The sequence below is a fragment of the Neomonachus schauinslandi genome, chromosome 4 (genome assembly GCF_002201575.2).
Source record: "Neomonachus schauinslandi chromosome 4, ASM220157v2, whole genome shotgun sequence".
Classification (NCBI taxonomy): domain Eukaryota; kingdom Metazoa; phylum Chordata; class Mammalia; order Carnivora; family Phocidae; genus Neomonachus; species Neomonachus schauinslandi.
Window position 1 is genome coordinate 93309673 of NC_058406.1, and position 18498 is coordinate 93328170.

General features: G+C 36.8%; 1 protein-coding gene and 1 non-coding gene across 3 annotated transcripts in view; one reads left to right on the plus strand and one right to left on the minus strand.

The window, feature by feature from the left end:
* The window catches only part of CAPZA1 (capping actin protein of muscle Z-line subunit alpha 1), a 220456-nt gene that overhangs the window by 188241 nt on the left and 13717 nt on the right, over nucleotides 1-18498 (plus strand). For both annotated transcript variants that reach the window (XM_021690076.1, XM_021690077.1), the window contains exons 2-4: nucleotides 7508-7571; nucleotides 10574-10625; nucleotides 13851-13914. In XM_021690076.1, the coding sequence (XP_021545751.1) occupies nucleotides 7508-7571; nucleotides 10574-10625; nucleotides 13851-13914 (180 nt within the window). The remainder of the gene's footprint in view (nucleotides 1-7507; nucleotides 7572-10573; nucleotides 10626-13850; nucleotides 13915-18498) is intronic.
* Nucleotides 7104-7241, minus strand: LOC123324631. Its single transcript, XR_006539913.1, has one exon. It is a non-coding gene; the product is annotated as a U4 spliceosomal RNA (small nuclear RNA).

Genomic DNA, 18498 nt, shown 5'->3' on the forward strand with positions numbered 1-18498 from the left:
CTCACCCTCTGCCTGCTGCTCCCCTTCCTTGGGCTCGCTCTCTCTCTCTGTCAAATGAATAAATAAAAATTTTTTAAAAATTAGCCCAGTGGGGGCAATCCTTTACAATGTATATGTTTATCAAATCACATCATACACTTTAAATATCTTACAACTTTATTTCCCAATAGTACCTCAATTAAAAATAAATAAAACTTATTGGAACACAACTGTGCTCATTTGTTTACAGTTGGGACCAAGACCATGTGGCCCACATAGCCCTAAAATGTTCACTGTCTGGCCTTTTACATTAGCAGTTTGCTGATCCATGCTCTGTGTTCTTGGAATTCTTTTGGGGGTGTTGAGCAAGAAACATAAGTATAGTTCTTTTTTTTTTTCCCCTTTAGAGAGAGGGAGGGGGAAGGGGGGCAGAGGGAAAAGAGAGATTCTTAAGCAGGTTCCACGCCCAGCACAGAGCCCTACATGGGGCTTGACCTCTCAGCCCCTAGATCATGACCTGAGCTGAGATCCATAGTCAGACGCTTCACCAGCTGAGCCCACCAGGCATCCCTGTAGTTCAGTGTTGACAAGTTCCCTGAAGAAAAAAAGTAAATGGGCTAGAATTGTGAAGGGTACAGAAAGTATCAAGGCTAATTTGTATGTAGGAGTCAGGACGTCAGAAGGTGACATTTGAACAGAGACTTGACTGAAAAGAGGTGCTCTGACAGAAGAGCATTTCTGGCAAAAGGAACAAGAAATGTGATCGCCCCGAGGCAGTAGTATAGCTGTAAGGTCTAGTAGCTAAACAGTAGGACATGGGGGTGAGGGAATCAAATTTTGAAGGGCCTTGGAGACCATGGAGCAGACCTTAGATTTTTATAGAGAATATGTAAATGTAGCATTAAGATTTCAACTACTGGGCGCCTGGGTGGCTCAGTCGGTTAAGCGACTGCCTTCGGCTTGGGTCATGATCCTGGAGTCCCTGGATCAAGTCCCGCATCGGGCTCCCTGCTCGGCAGGGAGTCTGCTTCTCCCTCTGACCCTCCCCCCTCTCATGTGCTCTCTCTCATTCTCTCTCTGTCAAATAATAAATAAAATCTTTATTAAAAAAAAAATAATAATAATAAAAAAGATTTCAACTACTGTTTCAGGGTATTTTTATGGTATTGTTATAGTGACAAATCACCGTGCCACTTCAAAGTCTGTTGTCAAAGACTGACAAATACTGAGATTTATCTGATACTAAGTAGTCCACCTTTTTTAGTAACTCTCAGAAAATAACACTGGGATTATTGACCATGATAGTGTTTTTGGGATCCAACTTTGGCATTTAATGATGACTACATTCTTTTTAGCCATTCATTTAGAATTTCACCCTTGCTGTTGCATATATGTCTTCACCTGTCACCAGCTTTCATTTAAAAATTGGGGGATGTTGGGGCGTCTGGGTGGCTCAGTCGTTAAGTGTCTGCCTTCAGCGCCGGTCATGATCCAGGGTCCTGGGATCGAGCCCCGAATCAGGCTCCCTGCTCAAAGGGAAGCCTGCTTCTCCCTCTCCCACTCCCCCTGCTTGTGTTCCCTCTCTCGCTGTCTCTCTCTGTCAAATAAGTAAATAAAATCTTAAAAAAAAAAAAATTAGGGGATGTTTTAATTTCTTTAATTGGACATTTTTCCTTTTTTTTTTTTAAAGATTTTACCTATTCATTTGAGAGACAGAGAGAGCACAAGCAGGGGGAGAGGCAGAGGGAGAGGGGGAAGCAGACCCCCTGCTGAGCTGGGAGCTGGACATGGGGCTGGAGATCGTGACCTGAGCCGAAGGCCGACACTTAACCATCTGAGCCACCCAGACGCCCCCATTTTTCCTATTCTTGATATTCTCAGATTTATGGAGATCACTTACTTTTTTTTCCAGCACTTTAATTATAATTCTTCAGCACTTAAGCCTGAATTCAAATACTACTACTTGATATTCCTCCTTCTCTGACTTTTGTGCACTTAGTGGTTTTTTTCCCTTTAGAAAATGGAAGCAAGGTTTTAGTTTACTTTTCTTTTTCTTTTTTTTTTTTGAAGATTTTATTTATTTATTAGAGTGAGAGAGAGAAAGAGCACAAGAGGGGGGAGCGGGAGAGGGAGAAGCAGACTCCCTGCTGAGCAGGTAGCCCGATGCGGGACTCGATCCCCGGACTCCAGGATCATGACCTGAGCTGAAGGCAGTCGCTTAACCAACTGAGCCACCCAGGCGCCCTAGTTTACTTTTCTTTTTCAATATAATCCCTTCATTTAACCAATTAACTATCCTAAATTTTCTAGCATAAGGTATTATGCAGCTAGGAAGTGAATAAGGTTAAGCTCCTGGTCAAAAAGCATATGCAGAGTATAACTTTGAAAAGCCTTCCTTGTTGCTTTTAGCATTTTACCAACTTCACTTTATCCTGTCCTTTAGCTTCCTCGACCTATAGCTTCCTTGACCCATGCTTTCAGTTTTGATGTCACTCCAAAGCCTTTATCTTGTTTATGTCCTCTTTCATCTTTATTTTTTTTAAGACTTTATTTTTAAGTAATCTCTATACCCAGCGTGGGGCTCAAATTCACAACCAAATTCACAACCCCAAGATCAAGAGTCTAGTAGCTCTACTGACTGAGCCAGCCAGGCGCCCCTGTCCTCTTTCATCTTTAAAAAAATTAATTTATTGGATGGGAGATGTTCACATGCTCCTCTTTTGATTTTTAAAAATTTAAAAATTATCTTTAACGTACAAGTAATGAAGTAATGGGTGAAATAGATAAAGGGGATTAAGAAGTACTAACTTCCAGGGAAAAAAAATTCTCTTTATCATACAAGTAATTTATGTTCCTTGTACAGCTTTTTGAACATGGAGATAAGCCAAAAAAGGAAAGAAAAATATCTTGTAATACCAGAGGAAGTCCTAATTAAAATTAGTAGCTATACTTCTTTGTAAATATATTTACTCTTAATAAAACGGGAATACATCGTGTGAACTTTTTTCACTCAACAGCATGTGATAAACATCAACCTATGTCAACAGAACACTTCTCAGACTTTTTTTTTTTTTAAGATTTTTAAAATTTATTTGACAGAGAGAGAGACAGCGACAGAGGGAACACAAGCAGGGGGAATGGGAGAGGGAGAAGCAGGCTTCTTGCAGAGCAGGGAGCCTGATGTGGGGCTCAATCCCATGAGCCGAAGGCAGATGCTTAACGACTGAGCCACCCAGGTGCCCCTTCTCAGATGTTTTTGCTCTCAGGACTCCTTTACACTCTTAGGAATCAAGTTTTTATTTGTGTAGCTTATATCTATTTACTAAATATTAAAATTTAAGAGATTTTTAAAGCATTAGTTCATTTAAAAACATAATTATTACCTGTTAATATAAATGATTGGTATTTTGTTTTGGGGGGAAAAAAAGCTTTATTTTCCAAAACAAAAAAAGAATTAGTGGGAAAAGTAGGACTATTTTACATTTTGCAAATCTTTTAAATATCTACATTCAGTTTGTTGTACTGTGTTGTCTTAGTTTGTACATACTGTTTCCTCTGACTGGAATGCCCTCATTGGTATTATTCATCCTTCAATCCAGCTCATACATCAGTGTATTTAAAGGCCACCCCACCCCTCCTTATATACGTATGTAGAGTTGATTACATCTTCTTGGTGCCTCACTGTGGCCTTTAATTCTTGCTTGCTGTATTACTACATATGACCTATGTAGGTCCTTGAACTACAAACACTTAAATTTTCTTGACTGAAGGGAGTTTCACAATTATGTAAGGGTTATGGGAAAAGCACCTGGACAGAAGTGGGATAGACCATAGCCGCAATACTGCCACAAATAGACTATAGGTTTGCTGTCAAAGTAGGTTTACTAATTTCTTAAATGAGTGATTGACTCATTCTTTTTTTTTTTTTTTTTTAAAGATTTTATTTATTTATTTGAGAGAGCGAGAATGAGAGAGAGTACATGAGAGGGGGGAGGGTCAGAGAGAGAAGCAGGCTCCTCGCCGAGCAGGGAGCCCGATGCGGGACTCGATCCCGGGACTCCAGGATCATGACCTGAGCCGAAGGCAGTCGCTTAACCAACTGAGCCACCCAGGCGCCCCAGATTGACTCATTCTTAAATGAGTGATTGACAGCAACAGTTGACGAGGACAGAAATATGATTAACTGCACATGCCAACGCAAATATACACAGTTGGCAATCCATATGGGAACTGTTAGTCCTGTGTAGTATAATTTTCATGAGTCGAGCAGCATTTCTTATTTCCTAATTAGAACCGCTCTTTTTATTGTTAGTTAATATAAGAGCTTTATGGAGTATTCCTCTTAATCTCCACCAGTTTTCATCCCAGAAAACTAATACATTATCTGTAATTACCCTGTCATGGCAGGGTTCTCAAACTTTATGTACATAAGAATATTTTAAAGTGTTTGTGGTGTGGATTCCTCCCCTCTGCTTCCACACACATATAGGTTTTGTTTTCTAAGTCTTAAAGAATCAGGTAGAGTTATAGCTCAAAGAAATTTTGCAGATCTTCTCATCTCTTTTAGGAATTGGATTATAATGAGGAAATTCAGGACCAAAAAAGGTTTAGTAGTGTTTCTAGAATCACAAATCTAGTTAGTTAATGGACCAACACAGCCAGTAATTAGAATCCAGGTTTCCGATGTACCTTGCTCCGTCAGTCAGTAGGTCTATCTTTTTTTTTTTTTTTTTTAGATTTTATTTATTTATTTGACAGAGAGACAGCCAGAGAGGGAACAGAAGCAGCGGGAGTGGGAGAGGGAGAAGCAGCTTCCCGCTGAGCAGGGAGTCTGATGTGGGGCTCGATCCCAGGACCCTGGGATCATGACCTGAGCCGAAGGCAGACGCTTAACGACTGAGCCACCCAGATGCCCCAGTCAGTAGGTCTATCTTGACAAAGAAATAAATTTGTCCATGGGACAGCTTTAGCTTTTCTTTTCCATATAAACCTAAAGTTGTAAAGTGTTTTTTGTCTTTTTCTTATTTTCTTCTCAGTTCCCAGCCTTATTTTCAAGACTCTTGAAAGTCTTTTTTTTTCTGCTTAAGAATGGTTTGACTTTGATGGTAGCCTTAATTTGATTGGGTCAGCAAGAATTTAAAATTGTTTGAAGGAAATTAAGAAGTGAACAGAGGATGCCTTATTGGAAAGCAGGGCTCAGTTTATTGGTAGATAGATATATCATGTTCCTCTTTGCCCCTCATCAGTGAATTGAATCATCTTCATACTCATTATCACATCAAAAATTAGGGAGTTTTCAACATTCTTTCTGTCATAGTGTGTTAGAATTATACTGCGAGACTCATTTGAGGTCAGTCCTATTATTGCTAACATCATAATTACATATGTATAATGCAAAATGATACTCCAAATTAATTTTTCTTTTAAATGGGTTTGTACATTCTTTGTATGTCACATTTGACTTGATGAGAGCTAAGAGATTAAATTATATGGCAGACTGAGCACATGGTTTCACCTCACCTTTTATGCCAAACCTTACTAGAATTTTGAAAAGAGTAGGGAAAAATAGAATGAGAGGAGAAATGAACTAGTAACTGTTTGAAAAGTGAGAGTGCCATCATTGGACCAAAATTTTTTAGCAGTTCTTCATAGAAAGAAAACAGAATGGTAAATACATAGGGGGCAAATGTAAGATCAGAAGAAATCATAACCCAAAACACATTAAAGAAAACTGTTATGGAAGTGGGAGCCATTTGGAAGAACTTTATTTAAGAAGCAAAAAAGAAAGGACTCTTCTGAGTCTTGGTGTAGATTAATTGGGGAACTGTTCTGTAAGCTAACTGTACCACTTGGCTCCTCTTTTCTCTCCCATTTGGCCTAAACTACAGACAGAAATGCATTTGTCCTCAGAATATAGCATTGAGGGGCACCTGGGTGGCTCAGTTGGTTGAGCATCTGCCTTAGACTTTGGTCATGATCTCAGGGTCCTGGGATCGAGCCCCACATCTGGCTCCCTGCTTGGGGAGCCTGTTTCTCCCTCTCCCTCTGCCGCTCCCCCTACTTGTGCTTTCTCTCTCTCAAATAAATAAATAAATAAATAAATAAATCTTTTTAAAAAATACATATCTATAGCGTTGAGAATGAGCACTGAGAGCAGAGAGGCAGGGCAATACCTCAGGTAGCCTCTGGCCCTTATGAAGCTCACTCAGAAATTAATCTGCTCATACCCAACAGCGAGTCTACTCCTTCCCTCCCCTGTAATCACTAGAGACAAATTGCAGGTAAACAGAACAGATAAGCTAAATTAAATTCAAGGAGGAACACCAAACATTTGTGGAAAACCAGTGCTACGAAAGAAAAGCACCAAACTCAAACAAAAAGTAGATCTAAATTCTTAGGAAACAGTCCATAGAGCAAGACTTTAAAGTCAGTGCAGTTAATACCCTCAGGGAGACTCAAGAGATTATTATACACACAAAAATAAAAGTCATGGAAATTAAAAGTAGAATAGTTAAAATAATTATCTGAATAGCAAAATAGACGTAACTGAAGAGCATTTTCGTGAATTGAAAAATGGAGCTCTGAGGCCTTCTCGCCAAATAAAGTATAAAAGGACAAAAGAAGATAAAAATATACGAGAAAAAAATGAGATATGCAAGTTAGATCCAAAGATTTCAGCATCCATCTCAAATAGGAGATCCAGAAAAGTAGAATGGCAATGGGGGCAGGAGAGGGATTTAGAAGAAATATTGTCGAATAGTATTCTTTAGAACCTTTAGTACAGCATTTAATAGTTCAGGTGATAGAAGTCATCTTTGTCTTGTTTTTAAAATTAGGGACACTGCTTGCATTGTTGCATCATTATTAGGTACGCTGTAGAATTTTGGTAGATAATCCTTTTTCAAGTTAAAGAAATTTATTCCTACCCAGAATTAGTACTTTTGTTGTTGTTTTATGATATTTGAGTGTTGAATTTTGTCTTTTTTTCCCAGTATGAGTTAAGAGAATCGCAAGGGTTTGCTCCTTTATATGATTTATTAGTATTGAACCCATCCTTGCATTGGGATAAACACTATAAACACAATTTGGTATCCTACCAGTTTACTCATATTTTATTTAGTTTTGCTTAAATGTTTATAAGAGATTAGGATCATAGCTTTCTCTTTTTGTGACTCTGGTATATTTTGGGAAAAGTTTTAAATTAGCAATAATTGTGCCTCGGATAAACCTCATTGGCTATGATACTGCCACTGGACTGGGCAAAGCTATGACTGTAGTGTATTTTGACCCAAAACGGATTATTCAACTTTTTAAAGAAAAATTAAAAATCAAAGCAGCATGGATATCCCCAAATCAGGACAACCTATATTGATGATAAAAGTTTTGGGATATTTTGTGAAAAAAAATTTTGCTATTAAACAGTAAAGGTTTAAACAGAAAGTGTTATTTCAAGGAATGTGAAGACATTTTTGTCATCTGTTAATTCCTTCTTTTATATATTACTCTTATTTTACTTATTTCTCTTTAGGTACGCATAGCTGCTAAATTCATCACTCATGCGCCCCCAGGGGAATTTAATGAAGTGTTCAATGGTGAGTAAACATTAGTATTTTAAGCTCTCCTTAATTACATATAAGCTATCTCTTTTAATCCTTACAGCACATTATAGCTATAGCTAAGGAAATCAAGATTCAAACAGGTGAAAATAACTTATCCAATGCCACCTAGCTAGTGAAGTGTCAGAGCAAGAATTCAAACCTAGGTCTGAGTCAAAAGCAAATTCTTTTTTTTTTTAAGATTTTATTTATTTATTTGACAGAGAGAGACACAGCGAGAGAGGGAACACAAGCAGGGGGAGTGGGAGAGGGAGAAGCAGGCTCCCCGCAGAGCAGGGAGCCCGATGTGGGACTCGATCCCAGGACCCTGGGATCATGACCTGAGCCGAAGGCAGTCACTCAACCGACTGAGCCACCCAGGCGCCCTCAAAAGCAAATTCTTAACCAATAAATTAGGATACCTATCTTATGTGAGAAATGATTTAAAGTAGTTTAATATGATTAAATAGAGACACAATATTAAATTGTTTTCATAATTTTATATCTATCATTATAAGTCATAGCTTAAGCTTCTGCAGTGCTTTCATTCAAGATGTGCCCATAATACATATAGGACACTTTCTAAATCCATTGGGGCTGAACTTACTGTATCTGGGAAGCTTGTTACATATACAGCTTCCAGCATTACCATCCTCTTAAGATTTCTCATTCATTAGATCTGAGGTGGAATTGGGTAATCTGTTTTATCAAGTTCTCCTGGGTGATTCTGAGTCACAGCCAGTTTGGGAACCACTGTTCCAATACATTTATAACCTTCTGTGCTAATCACTGGCTTAATGTAATATAGAATGAAAAATGTAGATGAGGCATCTTGAACTCCATGATAAAATCAATCATTACGGGGCACCTGAGTGGCTCAGTTGTTTGGTGTCTGCCTTCGGCTCAGGTCACGATCCCAGAGTTCTGGGATCGAGCCCCGCATCGGGCTTCCTGCTCAGCCGGAAGCCTGCTTCTCCCTCCTGCTTGTGTTCCCTCTCTTGCTACGTCTCTCTCTGTCAAATAAATAAATAAAATCTTTAAAAAAAAAAAAAATCAATCATTACAATCCCATTTTTTTAATTTTTTTTTTTTTAAGATTTTATTTATTTGACAGAGAGAGACACAGCGAGAAAGGGAACACAAGCAGGGGGAGCGGGAGAGGGAGAAGCAGGCTTCCCGCTGAGCAGGGAGCCCGATGCTGGGCTCGATCCCGGGACCCTGGGATCATGACCTGAGCCAAAGGCAGACGCTTAACGACTGAGCCACCCAGGCACCCCTACAATCCCATTTTAAGTTGTTAAATTCATTGTAAAGTTCTTTGTGCATCTTGGCTCATTTGAGCAAACATGTATTTTGAAATTCTAGTTTTACATTAGATGGCTACCTACTTAAGAGGAACTATGTGATATTCATCTGTACTTGGTCCAGAGCCCCATACATCATAGAACAATCAGCAATCTCCACCGATAAAAATTAATGATGTAGAGAAAGAATAACCAGGAGAACATATAAACATTTACTATAAGGAGTAAATAATACAATAGAAATAAATCCAGACATTGTTCCTTATAGACTTATTTGTAGATTTTGAACACTAATAGCAAGAGAAACAAATGCAGCCTTGTTTTCTCTGGTCTTTTTTCCATATCAACCAAATACAAATTTTCAACAACTGAGCTTTTAGGAAATTTTCCCACGACTTGAACTTTATCCAGCTGATTAGCTCAAATAAATTCTTGTCTTAACAAAATTAATAGCCTTTGTAGTTAGAAGTCCCTTGTTTTATTTCTGACAACTGAATGTACTTTACAGGAATATCATGAGAATAATTGATATGAAAGCATTAGATTAAGAATTGGCAAGCAACTAAAAAAAAAAAAATTGGCAAGCTACTTATGGCATGAGGGCTGGTTTTTACTGGCATGCTACACACTGGCCTCCGCCAGCCGCTTCTTTCAGAAGCCCTAAGAGTCAGTGGCCTTTGGCTTATGATTAGTCTTCCCTGTTGGAGTTAATGCTTGGTAGTTTCTTATGTGACAAGGACCCTTCTCTTCCAAAAGAAGAGTGACTAGACTCTTGACACACAGCTTTTTAAAAGGATATAGTCCCCTACATTAGATGCTTCATAGAAAAATATATTTGCCACTTGCACTGCCACTGACTGAATTTTGCCCAGCTTTCTTGGTGTGATGTTGATAGAAAAGCCTCCAATTCTTAATCTCATTTTAAAGGATTCTTTAGATACAAAATTAACAGTCCTAACTATAACTTTCTTTAAACCATGTTTTTCATTTGCTATGAATAATTCTTTGAGAAGTTATTGTTGGATTATTGTACCACAAATAATTACATGCAAATTTATGAACATTAGCATCTGTTCATTTGTGTTTTTTAGAATTTCTATGTAGGGGCACCTGGGTGGTTCAGTCGGTTAAGCATCTGCCTTCGGCTCAGGTCATGATCCCAGAGTCCTGGGATGGAGCCCCGCATTGGGCTCCCTGCTCCACAGGAGGCCTGCTTCTCCCTCTGCCTGCTGCTCCCCCTGCTTGTGTGTTCTCTCTCTCTCTCTCTGTCAAAAATATTTAAAAAATAAAAAGAATTTCTATGTGTACATATATCTGAAAACTAACTTTGCAAAGCCTAATTTTTAAAAAATTTCTGAAGTTTCGGGGCGCCTGGGTGGCTCAGTCATTAAGCGTCTGCCTTCGGCTCAGGTCCTGATCTCAGGGTCCTGGGATCGAGCCCCGCATCCGGCTCCCTGCTCTGCGGGAAGCCCGCTTCTCTCTCTCCCACTCCCCCTGCTTGTGTTCCCTCTCTCGCTGTGTCTCTCTCTGTGAAATAAATAAATAAATAATCTTAAAAAAATAAAAAAATAAAAATAAATAAATAAATAAATAATTTCTGAAGTTTGTGCTCGCTTCGGCAGCACATACACTAAAAAATTTCTGAAGTTTGTCCTCTATTGAATATTTTAGCATCTTTTAATGTTTTTTCCTCAGATGTCCGGCTACTGCTTAATAATGACAATCTCCTCAGGGAAGGGGCAGCACAGTAAGTATCATTCAAGATCCACTTATATATTTATTTTAATTTTGGATAAACTATGTTGATAATAAATTTGTACCCTGAAAACTAAGTTTAAAATAGAATACTTCAGTATAAAGCAGTTGGTTTTAGCAGTTTTAGTTGTATTTTTTTACTTGGAGAAAACATGCCATGTTGTTTACTTCCTTTAAACTTATTATATGTGATCTTATTTTTTTTATTTTTCTTTTTGCCCAGATCTTCCCTATTAAAGCAGAGCTTAATATGAGCTGTTAGGGTTTCCTCTATACTCCTTTTAGTTCATGTTGAATTTTTTTTAAACGCTAGCTATAGAAAAATTAGGCTGCTATTGAGGAATAATGTTCTCAAATTGCCACAAAATAGTAGATATTCATAAAGTGCCTTAATAGAATTAACTGTAGAATAATAGCATGGTTATTCAACCTAGTCATTGATTCCTTATCACTATCAGGCTAATTAAATGAAAATACCATTTTCATTTTATCTTTGTCCTCAAAAACATTACAGTGATGTGTGTTTTTGTTTTCTTCAAATCTAAACACTGTCTAGCTTTCAAGGCCCCCTGTTATCTGGCTTTATCACTACTTTCCTTTACATACAAAATTCTCTTTCAGTTACTGTCTATGTAATTGGCCCAGAGTTCCTTTGTAAAGAGGAAACCAGAAAAGGATAATGACTGGGAAAGGGTGGGGTAAAGAGGATGGGACAAAGATTTTGATGTAGAGCAACAAATAATTATCATAAAAGCATTTGGTGTGATAATCAGTTGGTTTAGATTTTAGCTATAGAAAACTATCTTAAGAGCTGCTACCTGGGAAACAGTCATCTTCTGCCCTGTCCGTGCTGCTCTTTTGAACCTCATTTTGGGACCAGATTCCGCAAACCCTAACATTTGTACAGCATCACTATAATTGTCATCATGAATGATACTCTAATTATACATTGATTTAGGCACACACCAAAGATACATTCTAATGCTGGTTTCTCTTAGATGCACAGAATGCCATAGAAAAAGGCATTCATGATTTGCTAGTTCAACCCGTCTATCTCTGCTCTATCATTGAGAGAACCTCTCTACATTTTGTCAAAAGATGATTATCCAATCTGAATGCTTCTAATAATAAGGAATTCACTATTTCACAGGGCAAGTTCCTTGCCTGCCATATATTGGTCTTAGTATATCCTGCTACCCAAAATAAATCTACTCTGTCCTTCACGTGATAAGGTACTGCTGAAGAGGAGATGGGGGAGGAATGCCAAGACCCAAGACTGATTGTATCTTAAGCCTGTTGTCCCATTTCCAATTAGGAGTAACAGTAGAACTTGGTATTTAGTTCAGATGCTTTAATTGCCCTGACAATAAAGCTTTGTTTTCATAAATACTCTGTTTCTTATAGATTCTAGATTTTCAGAGAACATTCTTACTAAAGGAGAACTGTCTTATGCCCAAATATTTGATTTTCCACAGGGATGAAAAATTCAGGTTTTTTTTTTCTGTAATGAGGTGCTTCAGTCCCTTGGCCATAGTCCTCATAGTAAGTGTTCAGTAAGTGTTGTTTCAGTAATCATCATCCTCACATTATTGCCTTCTATATAAAATAAAGGAGGCCTGAACAACTTCGGATTTACTCTTTCCTGGATTTCTGCCTTTGCTTCTGATCCCTAGAACCATTCTCTGATAATTCCCAGCCCTTCTGGACTAACTAGGGTGTTGTAGGCCATTTTAAAGAGAGGATTTTATTGTGAAAGAGAGGGCAGATTATTAGTGTTCTGAGCAGAGAATGACTCGATGAGATTATATTTTAGAATAATCACTGGTTGCTATGCAGGGGGCAAAGATTGAAGGAAGATGCGTAGTTAGAAGACTTACTGCAGTAGTTCAGAGATAAATGGCGGTGGTTTGGACTAGAGTGGTAGTAGTAAGGGTGATGGGAAGGAATTAGATTCTGAATATGTATTCAAGGTAGAACCTATAAGATTTGCTGATGGGATTGCATGTGAAATTTGAGAGAAAGAAGAATCAAAGATGATCTCAAGTTTTGGGCCCACACAAATGGTAGAATGGAAATACCATTTTCTTGAGATGGGATTAAATGTTAACAAATTTTGATGTTGGTATTTGTAATCTATAATCTTAGGATGTATTTTAGAATGGAATACTTATTTATTCCCTACTCCTTAAGCTTTCTAAAAAAAAAAAAATCCACTTCCATGAACGCTTAATTTATATTCCTTTCTGAAGAACTACTGTGTTGAGGACTCATTTTGTTAATTGGGTTGTGGTGTTCTGAGGAAATGATTAATTAAAAAGCACAACAATAACTTAAAATGAAAAGATTGAAGATTAGCTTTAAATATCTGTTTCTTTGGTTTCTCTTGAAAAGTCTAGGAAGAATTTAATAGTCTGCTTAAAAATAGTGGTCTAGTAGGTGTTTTACTAAGTTAAAATTGGGCTGGAGAGGTGTTTAACTCTTCCGTTGGCAAGAGAATTCTCTGAGAAGACTGATACTTTGTAAGTGTATTATGCTTTTTTACACTGCAGCTTATTTCCATTTATTTTCACTTTACCTTTTTGCTTACTTTGTAAGATGTACTAGGGAGCCATTGAAAATGCAGTTTTATAAATGTAGCACTGGACAAGTAAGCAATAATATTAGGCATGCACTTTGATTATTCATATCCCCCTTTTCAGATAATCTCTTCTGCCTTAAACTCTCATCGGAGACTTGACTCATGCTCAACTCTTACTTCACCCTCTCCTCATGTCAGATGTCTTCCAGTACATTTAGTTGTGGTCTCTCCTACCTGCCCTACCTTAGAGAGCCCAGAATAAAGAAGACAGCATTGCTAAAATGTGCATCAATTGAAGATTTTTTTGAATTACTGAAAGCTTCTGTCTAAATGATGAAAACTGTTGGTAATTCATGAAAACTGGATTTCTTAAAACTTAGGAATAGTCTAAGGGGGAGTTATATTGGAGCCTAGGGGTGGAGAGGAAAAGGTAATTTCAGAGTTTAGGGCACATCTGAGATCTTTGTGGAGAAGAGTTCCTTCAGAAAGCTGGAAGGCATTAGGAAAACACAGTCGCCTAGAGAGAAAGGGAAAGAGCACCATAGAGTGTTTTTACATTCTCTTTCACTATTATGTGAATTACCTTTGTATTTATATATAATTCTTCCCCCCCTCCTTTTTTTACTTTTTAAAAAACAGTGCATTTGCCCAGTATAACATGGATCAGTTCACACCTGTGAAGATAGAAGGATATGAAGATCAGGTAATGACTGTTCATTTTGGTAGGCTGTGCCTGGGTGGTAGTAGAAATCTTAGAACCCAAAGCAGATGTCTGAAGATAAGATGCTGAATAAATTCATGTCTTAGTTTTCATAGCTTTTGTAAATGTTCTACATATTAGGAAATTCTTCCTCTCTCTCATAATACTTGGAGTTTCTTTGACTGGAAAAGAGAGCTGCCCCTAATAAAATAGTGAAAATAAGGGTTGAGTTTTACACAGATTTTATAGCTATATGTAATTCTCCTTGGTGAGAATAACATGATACATCAAATTTGACATTGTATAGGAAAATAGGCATCCCTATTTAAATAGAGGAACAAAGCAAATATTTCCATTATTATCATAGTTATTAACATTGTATGACAGGACTTTGCAAATTCATTAATGTACACTTCAAAGGCAGTATGTCACTAAATACCAAATGCTTTTTAAAAGTCTCAATCTTCTTTGAACCCATAAACCTGCAGAATTTCTCCTAGGAAAATAAGTATGTAAATGTATTAAAAAGATTATTTGAAGCAAGGTTTATAATAGTGAAAAGTTGGGAACAATCTAAATGCCCAACATTAAATTAATTATCTGTAGACCAAAATACCATGTAGTCATTGAAAACCAGTATAAATACTGATCTGGGAATGCTGACCTGAGAAGATGTTTGTGATATATTAAGCTAGAACATAAAGGAGCATATGTAGAATTGTGCTAGTTTATTTTTTAAATAGATATTTAAGTGAACTTAATATATCAGTGCATCTTTTTTTTTTTTTTAAGATTTTATTTATTTATTTGAGAGAAAGAGAAAGCACAAGTGGGGAGGAGGGGCAGAAGGAGAGGGAGAAGCAGGCTCTACACTAAGCAGAGAGCCCAATGCGGAGCTCGATCCCAGGACCCTGGGATCATGACCTGAGCCGAAGGCAGACACTTAATGAACTGAGCCACCGAAGCACTCCAGAATCATTGTATATTAAATTTTGTGAAAAGTGCACCATTATTTTATGTATCACTAAGAAAAAACACTGCCAATTAAACTATGACACAGTCCTAAGATGCCATCAGGTATAAGATGAATCCCATTTTATGAAATGTTAAGTCATGGGAGGACATATGCATCTTAAGAATCAAAACTATAAGATACATACATGTGCATAGAAAAAGAAATGTGGGAAAATATACACCAAAATGTTAACTCTGTGTGTTGGAATTACAGGATTACTAAATTTTGTTTTGCTTATTGTTTGTTTTGGTTTATATATATATTTTTTTGTTTTGGTTTATATTTTTGCTTATCTGAATTTTAATGAAAATAGATTAATTACAAGTATAAAAGATAAATACTGAAAAAATAAAAATTGCTTGCAGATAGAGAGGAATTATTGAAATAAGATGTGTCCAGATACATGTTATAAGAACATTCCCATGTACCAGTAGTAGCCAGCTTAAAATATAGTCAAAAGGAGATTGCATTCTTAGCCATAACAACAGCAACAACAAAAACCCATTACTGGACACTAAAACAAGGAAAGATGTATAAATTATTAAAGATGCCATAGGGGCGCGCCTGGGTGTCTCAGTGAGTAGAGCATGCAGTGCTTGATCTCAGGGTTTTAAGTTTGAGCACCATGTTGGGTACAGAGATTACTTAAAAATAAAATCTTTAAAAAAAATAAAGTAGCTGCCATAAAACACACATACTCACAAAGGAAAAAATAAGACAAAAATAAAATAGATGCCACTCCTGCTTATAATAAAAATTGACTACAGTAGGTTAACTAAGTAGAGATTTTTGTCATATAAGAAGTCCAGAGATAATATTAGAGCTGTTACAGTAGCTCCACCATATCATCAGAGATCCTAGTTGCTTCCAGCTCTCTATTCTGCCTTCCATAGGTGTCGTTTTCATTATTGTGCTCTTTTTTTTTTTAAGCTTGATTGATTTGAGAGAGAGAGATAGCGAGAGAGAGAACTCGCAAGCAGGAGGGGAGAGGGAGAAGCAGGCTCCTCGCTGAGCAGGGAGCCCGACACGGGGCTCCATCCCAGGTCCCTGGGATCATGACCTGAGCTGAAGGCAGACGCCCAACCGACTGAGCCACCCAAGCACCCCTCATTATCACGCTCTTTAAGAGAGCTGCCCCATTTCAGGGCATTGAATCCATGTTCCAGGAAGGGAAAAAGAGGAAGTTGGAAAAAGTGCTACTGGCCTTTCCAGAAGCAACTTCCACTGATAAGTTATTGACAGAACTCCTTTAACTCTGTCATTCCTAGCTGGAAAGTGTCATTTTTTTAACATTGTCTTTTTGAAAATCTTTGCAGTTTTGTTAGTACGGGAAAGGAGAGAATAGATTTGGATTGGAAACTAGCAAAAGTCTGCAGTACAGTTCACACACACACACTTTAATCAAGGAAATAAATAGAAAATGAAATAGATTTAAATGCCATGTTTCTGAATAAGAAGTATAAATAATATGGAAAGCTTATCTGAATAAGAAAAATGATATGAAAACTTTGTTTTTCAAATAGATTTCATACAATTCCTATGAAAAATAGACCATACAAGATTATTCTGATCAAGATAAACAAATGAAAGAAGACTAATGAAAGACACAAGGCAACAATCAGAAAGCCCCTAAGTATCATAAAACAGAAGGGAAAAGGAAACAATTGATAAAATTTATGAGATTAATCTAACTTTGATTTCCAGTGCCAACTGTACATTTTGCTTAATTCCAGGTGGAGTTTAAATGTAAAATAATTTTTTAAAACATAAAAATTTAGTAGGAAATGGAAAGGAAATCATAACTTAAGTAATGATGAAACATTAGAAAGTTCATAAAAGGAGGCAGGCGCCTGACTGGCTCAGTCAGTGGAGCACACAACTCTTGATCTCAGGATTTTGATTTTCAGCCCCACATTGGATGTAGAGAGCACTGAAATAAATAAAAACTTAAAGAAGTTTATAAAAGAAAGTGACCGTTGCATAATAAAAAGGCTTAAAAATAAGATTTTAAAAGGAGTAAATCTGTTTCTCAAGCATAATAGATAAAGAGGTTATTCAGATACCTAAGGGTGATGCCAAGAGTTCAGTGAATAAACAAGCAACAGACATGAACCACTTGCACCCAAGTGGGAAATAACAAAGCATACTTAGAAAAGTGTTAGATCAAAAAAAAAAAAAGAAAAAGAAAAAAGAGAAAAGAAAGACAAGTGTTAGATCGCCCAGAAGTAGTAATTAAGGAAATGCAGATTAAAATTTAATGTGAATATATTTACCTTTTAGTTATGAAAGTTACAGAATTGTGAAGATTTTTTAAAGCTTTATGAGGGTAAGACTAAGGAAACCGTTACATTCATGGTTCCCACCATCATTATAAGCAAGTTTTTTAAAGGTTAGTCTAGTAATAAGAACAGGAATCTCAAAACTAGGAATTCTTTCCAAAGAATTTTTTTTAAGCAGAAGATTTTATTTATGGTAGAATTTATAGTGACTCTCAGTAATGGAAACTGTAAGTAGCTTAAACCTCCTTCAATTCAGAAATGATTGAGTATATTATGGTATGTCACTATTGTGAAATTATATGTAATTATTAAAAATGGTAAATGTGTCAAAAGACAAATGGGAAATTAGGAAAAAATAAGTGAAACTTGACACATGCAAAATTTTATCTGCCTAATTAATAAAGAGTTCAACTAGAAAATGACTTTAAAAAATGAAAAGAAATGCCAATTAAAATTTCTATTGATGATGTGCTTGTAACTTGGTATGACACCCTATATTATGCATGTCCATATTATGAATACATTTTTCCCTTTGACATAGTTGTCCCCCTTCAGAGAATTTATCTCACATGAGTGCTTGACACACATACATAATTTGTACATAATGAACATACAAGGACATTTGTTGCAGTATTGTTCATAATAGCAAAAGATTGGAAACAACCCAACTATCCATTAATAGAGGACTGGTTGAATAAATTTTTGTATATCCATACAATGGTGTAGTATCCAACTGTAACAAAAACAAAGAAGTTCTCAGAGTACTTATCGGGAAAGTTCTTCTAGATATATTAAGTTTAAAAAAAAAAAAAAACCGTAACACTAAGTATAGTATAGTATGCTAGTTTTTGAGTTAAAGAAAGGGTGGGGAGTTAGAATACATATTCATACTTGTATTTGTAAAAAAGAAACTCTGAAAGAATATATCAGGGATTGGCAATTTTTTTTTAAAGAGCCAGAGAGTAAATATTTTCAGCTTTGCTGGACGGGGTTAGTTGTGACTACTCCACCCTGCTCTTGCAGGAAAGCAGCCATAGACAGTACAAAAACAAACAAGCAGGGCTGTGTTCAATAAAACTTTACAAAAACAAGTGGCACCTGCCATGCTGACCCTTGCTTTAAATTAATAAAATCAATTGCCTTGTGGAGAAGAGGAAATTTATTAGGAATTTAGTGAATAGGAGTTAAAGGTGAGAAAAAGATCTCACTTTATATATATTTTTTCATTATTGAACCATGTGAAGGTATTACCTATTTTAAATGCTAAGTATAATGACTGGGAAAGTTTTATGA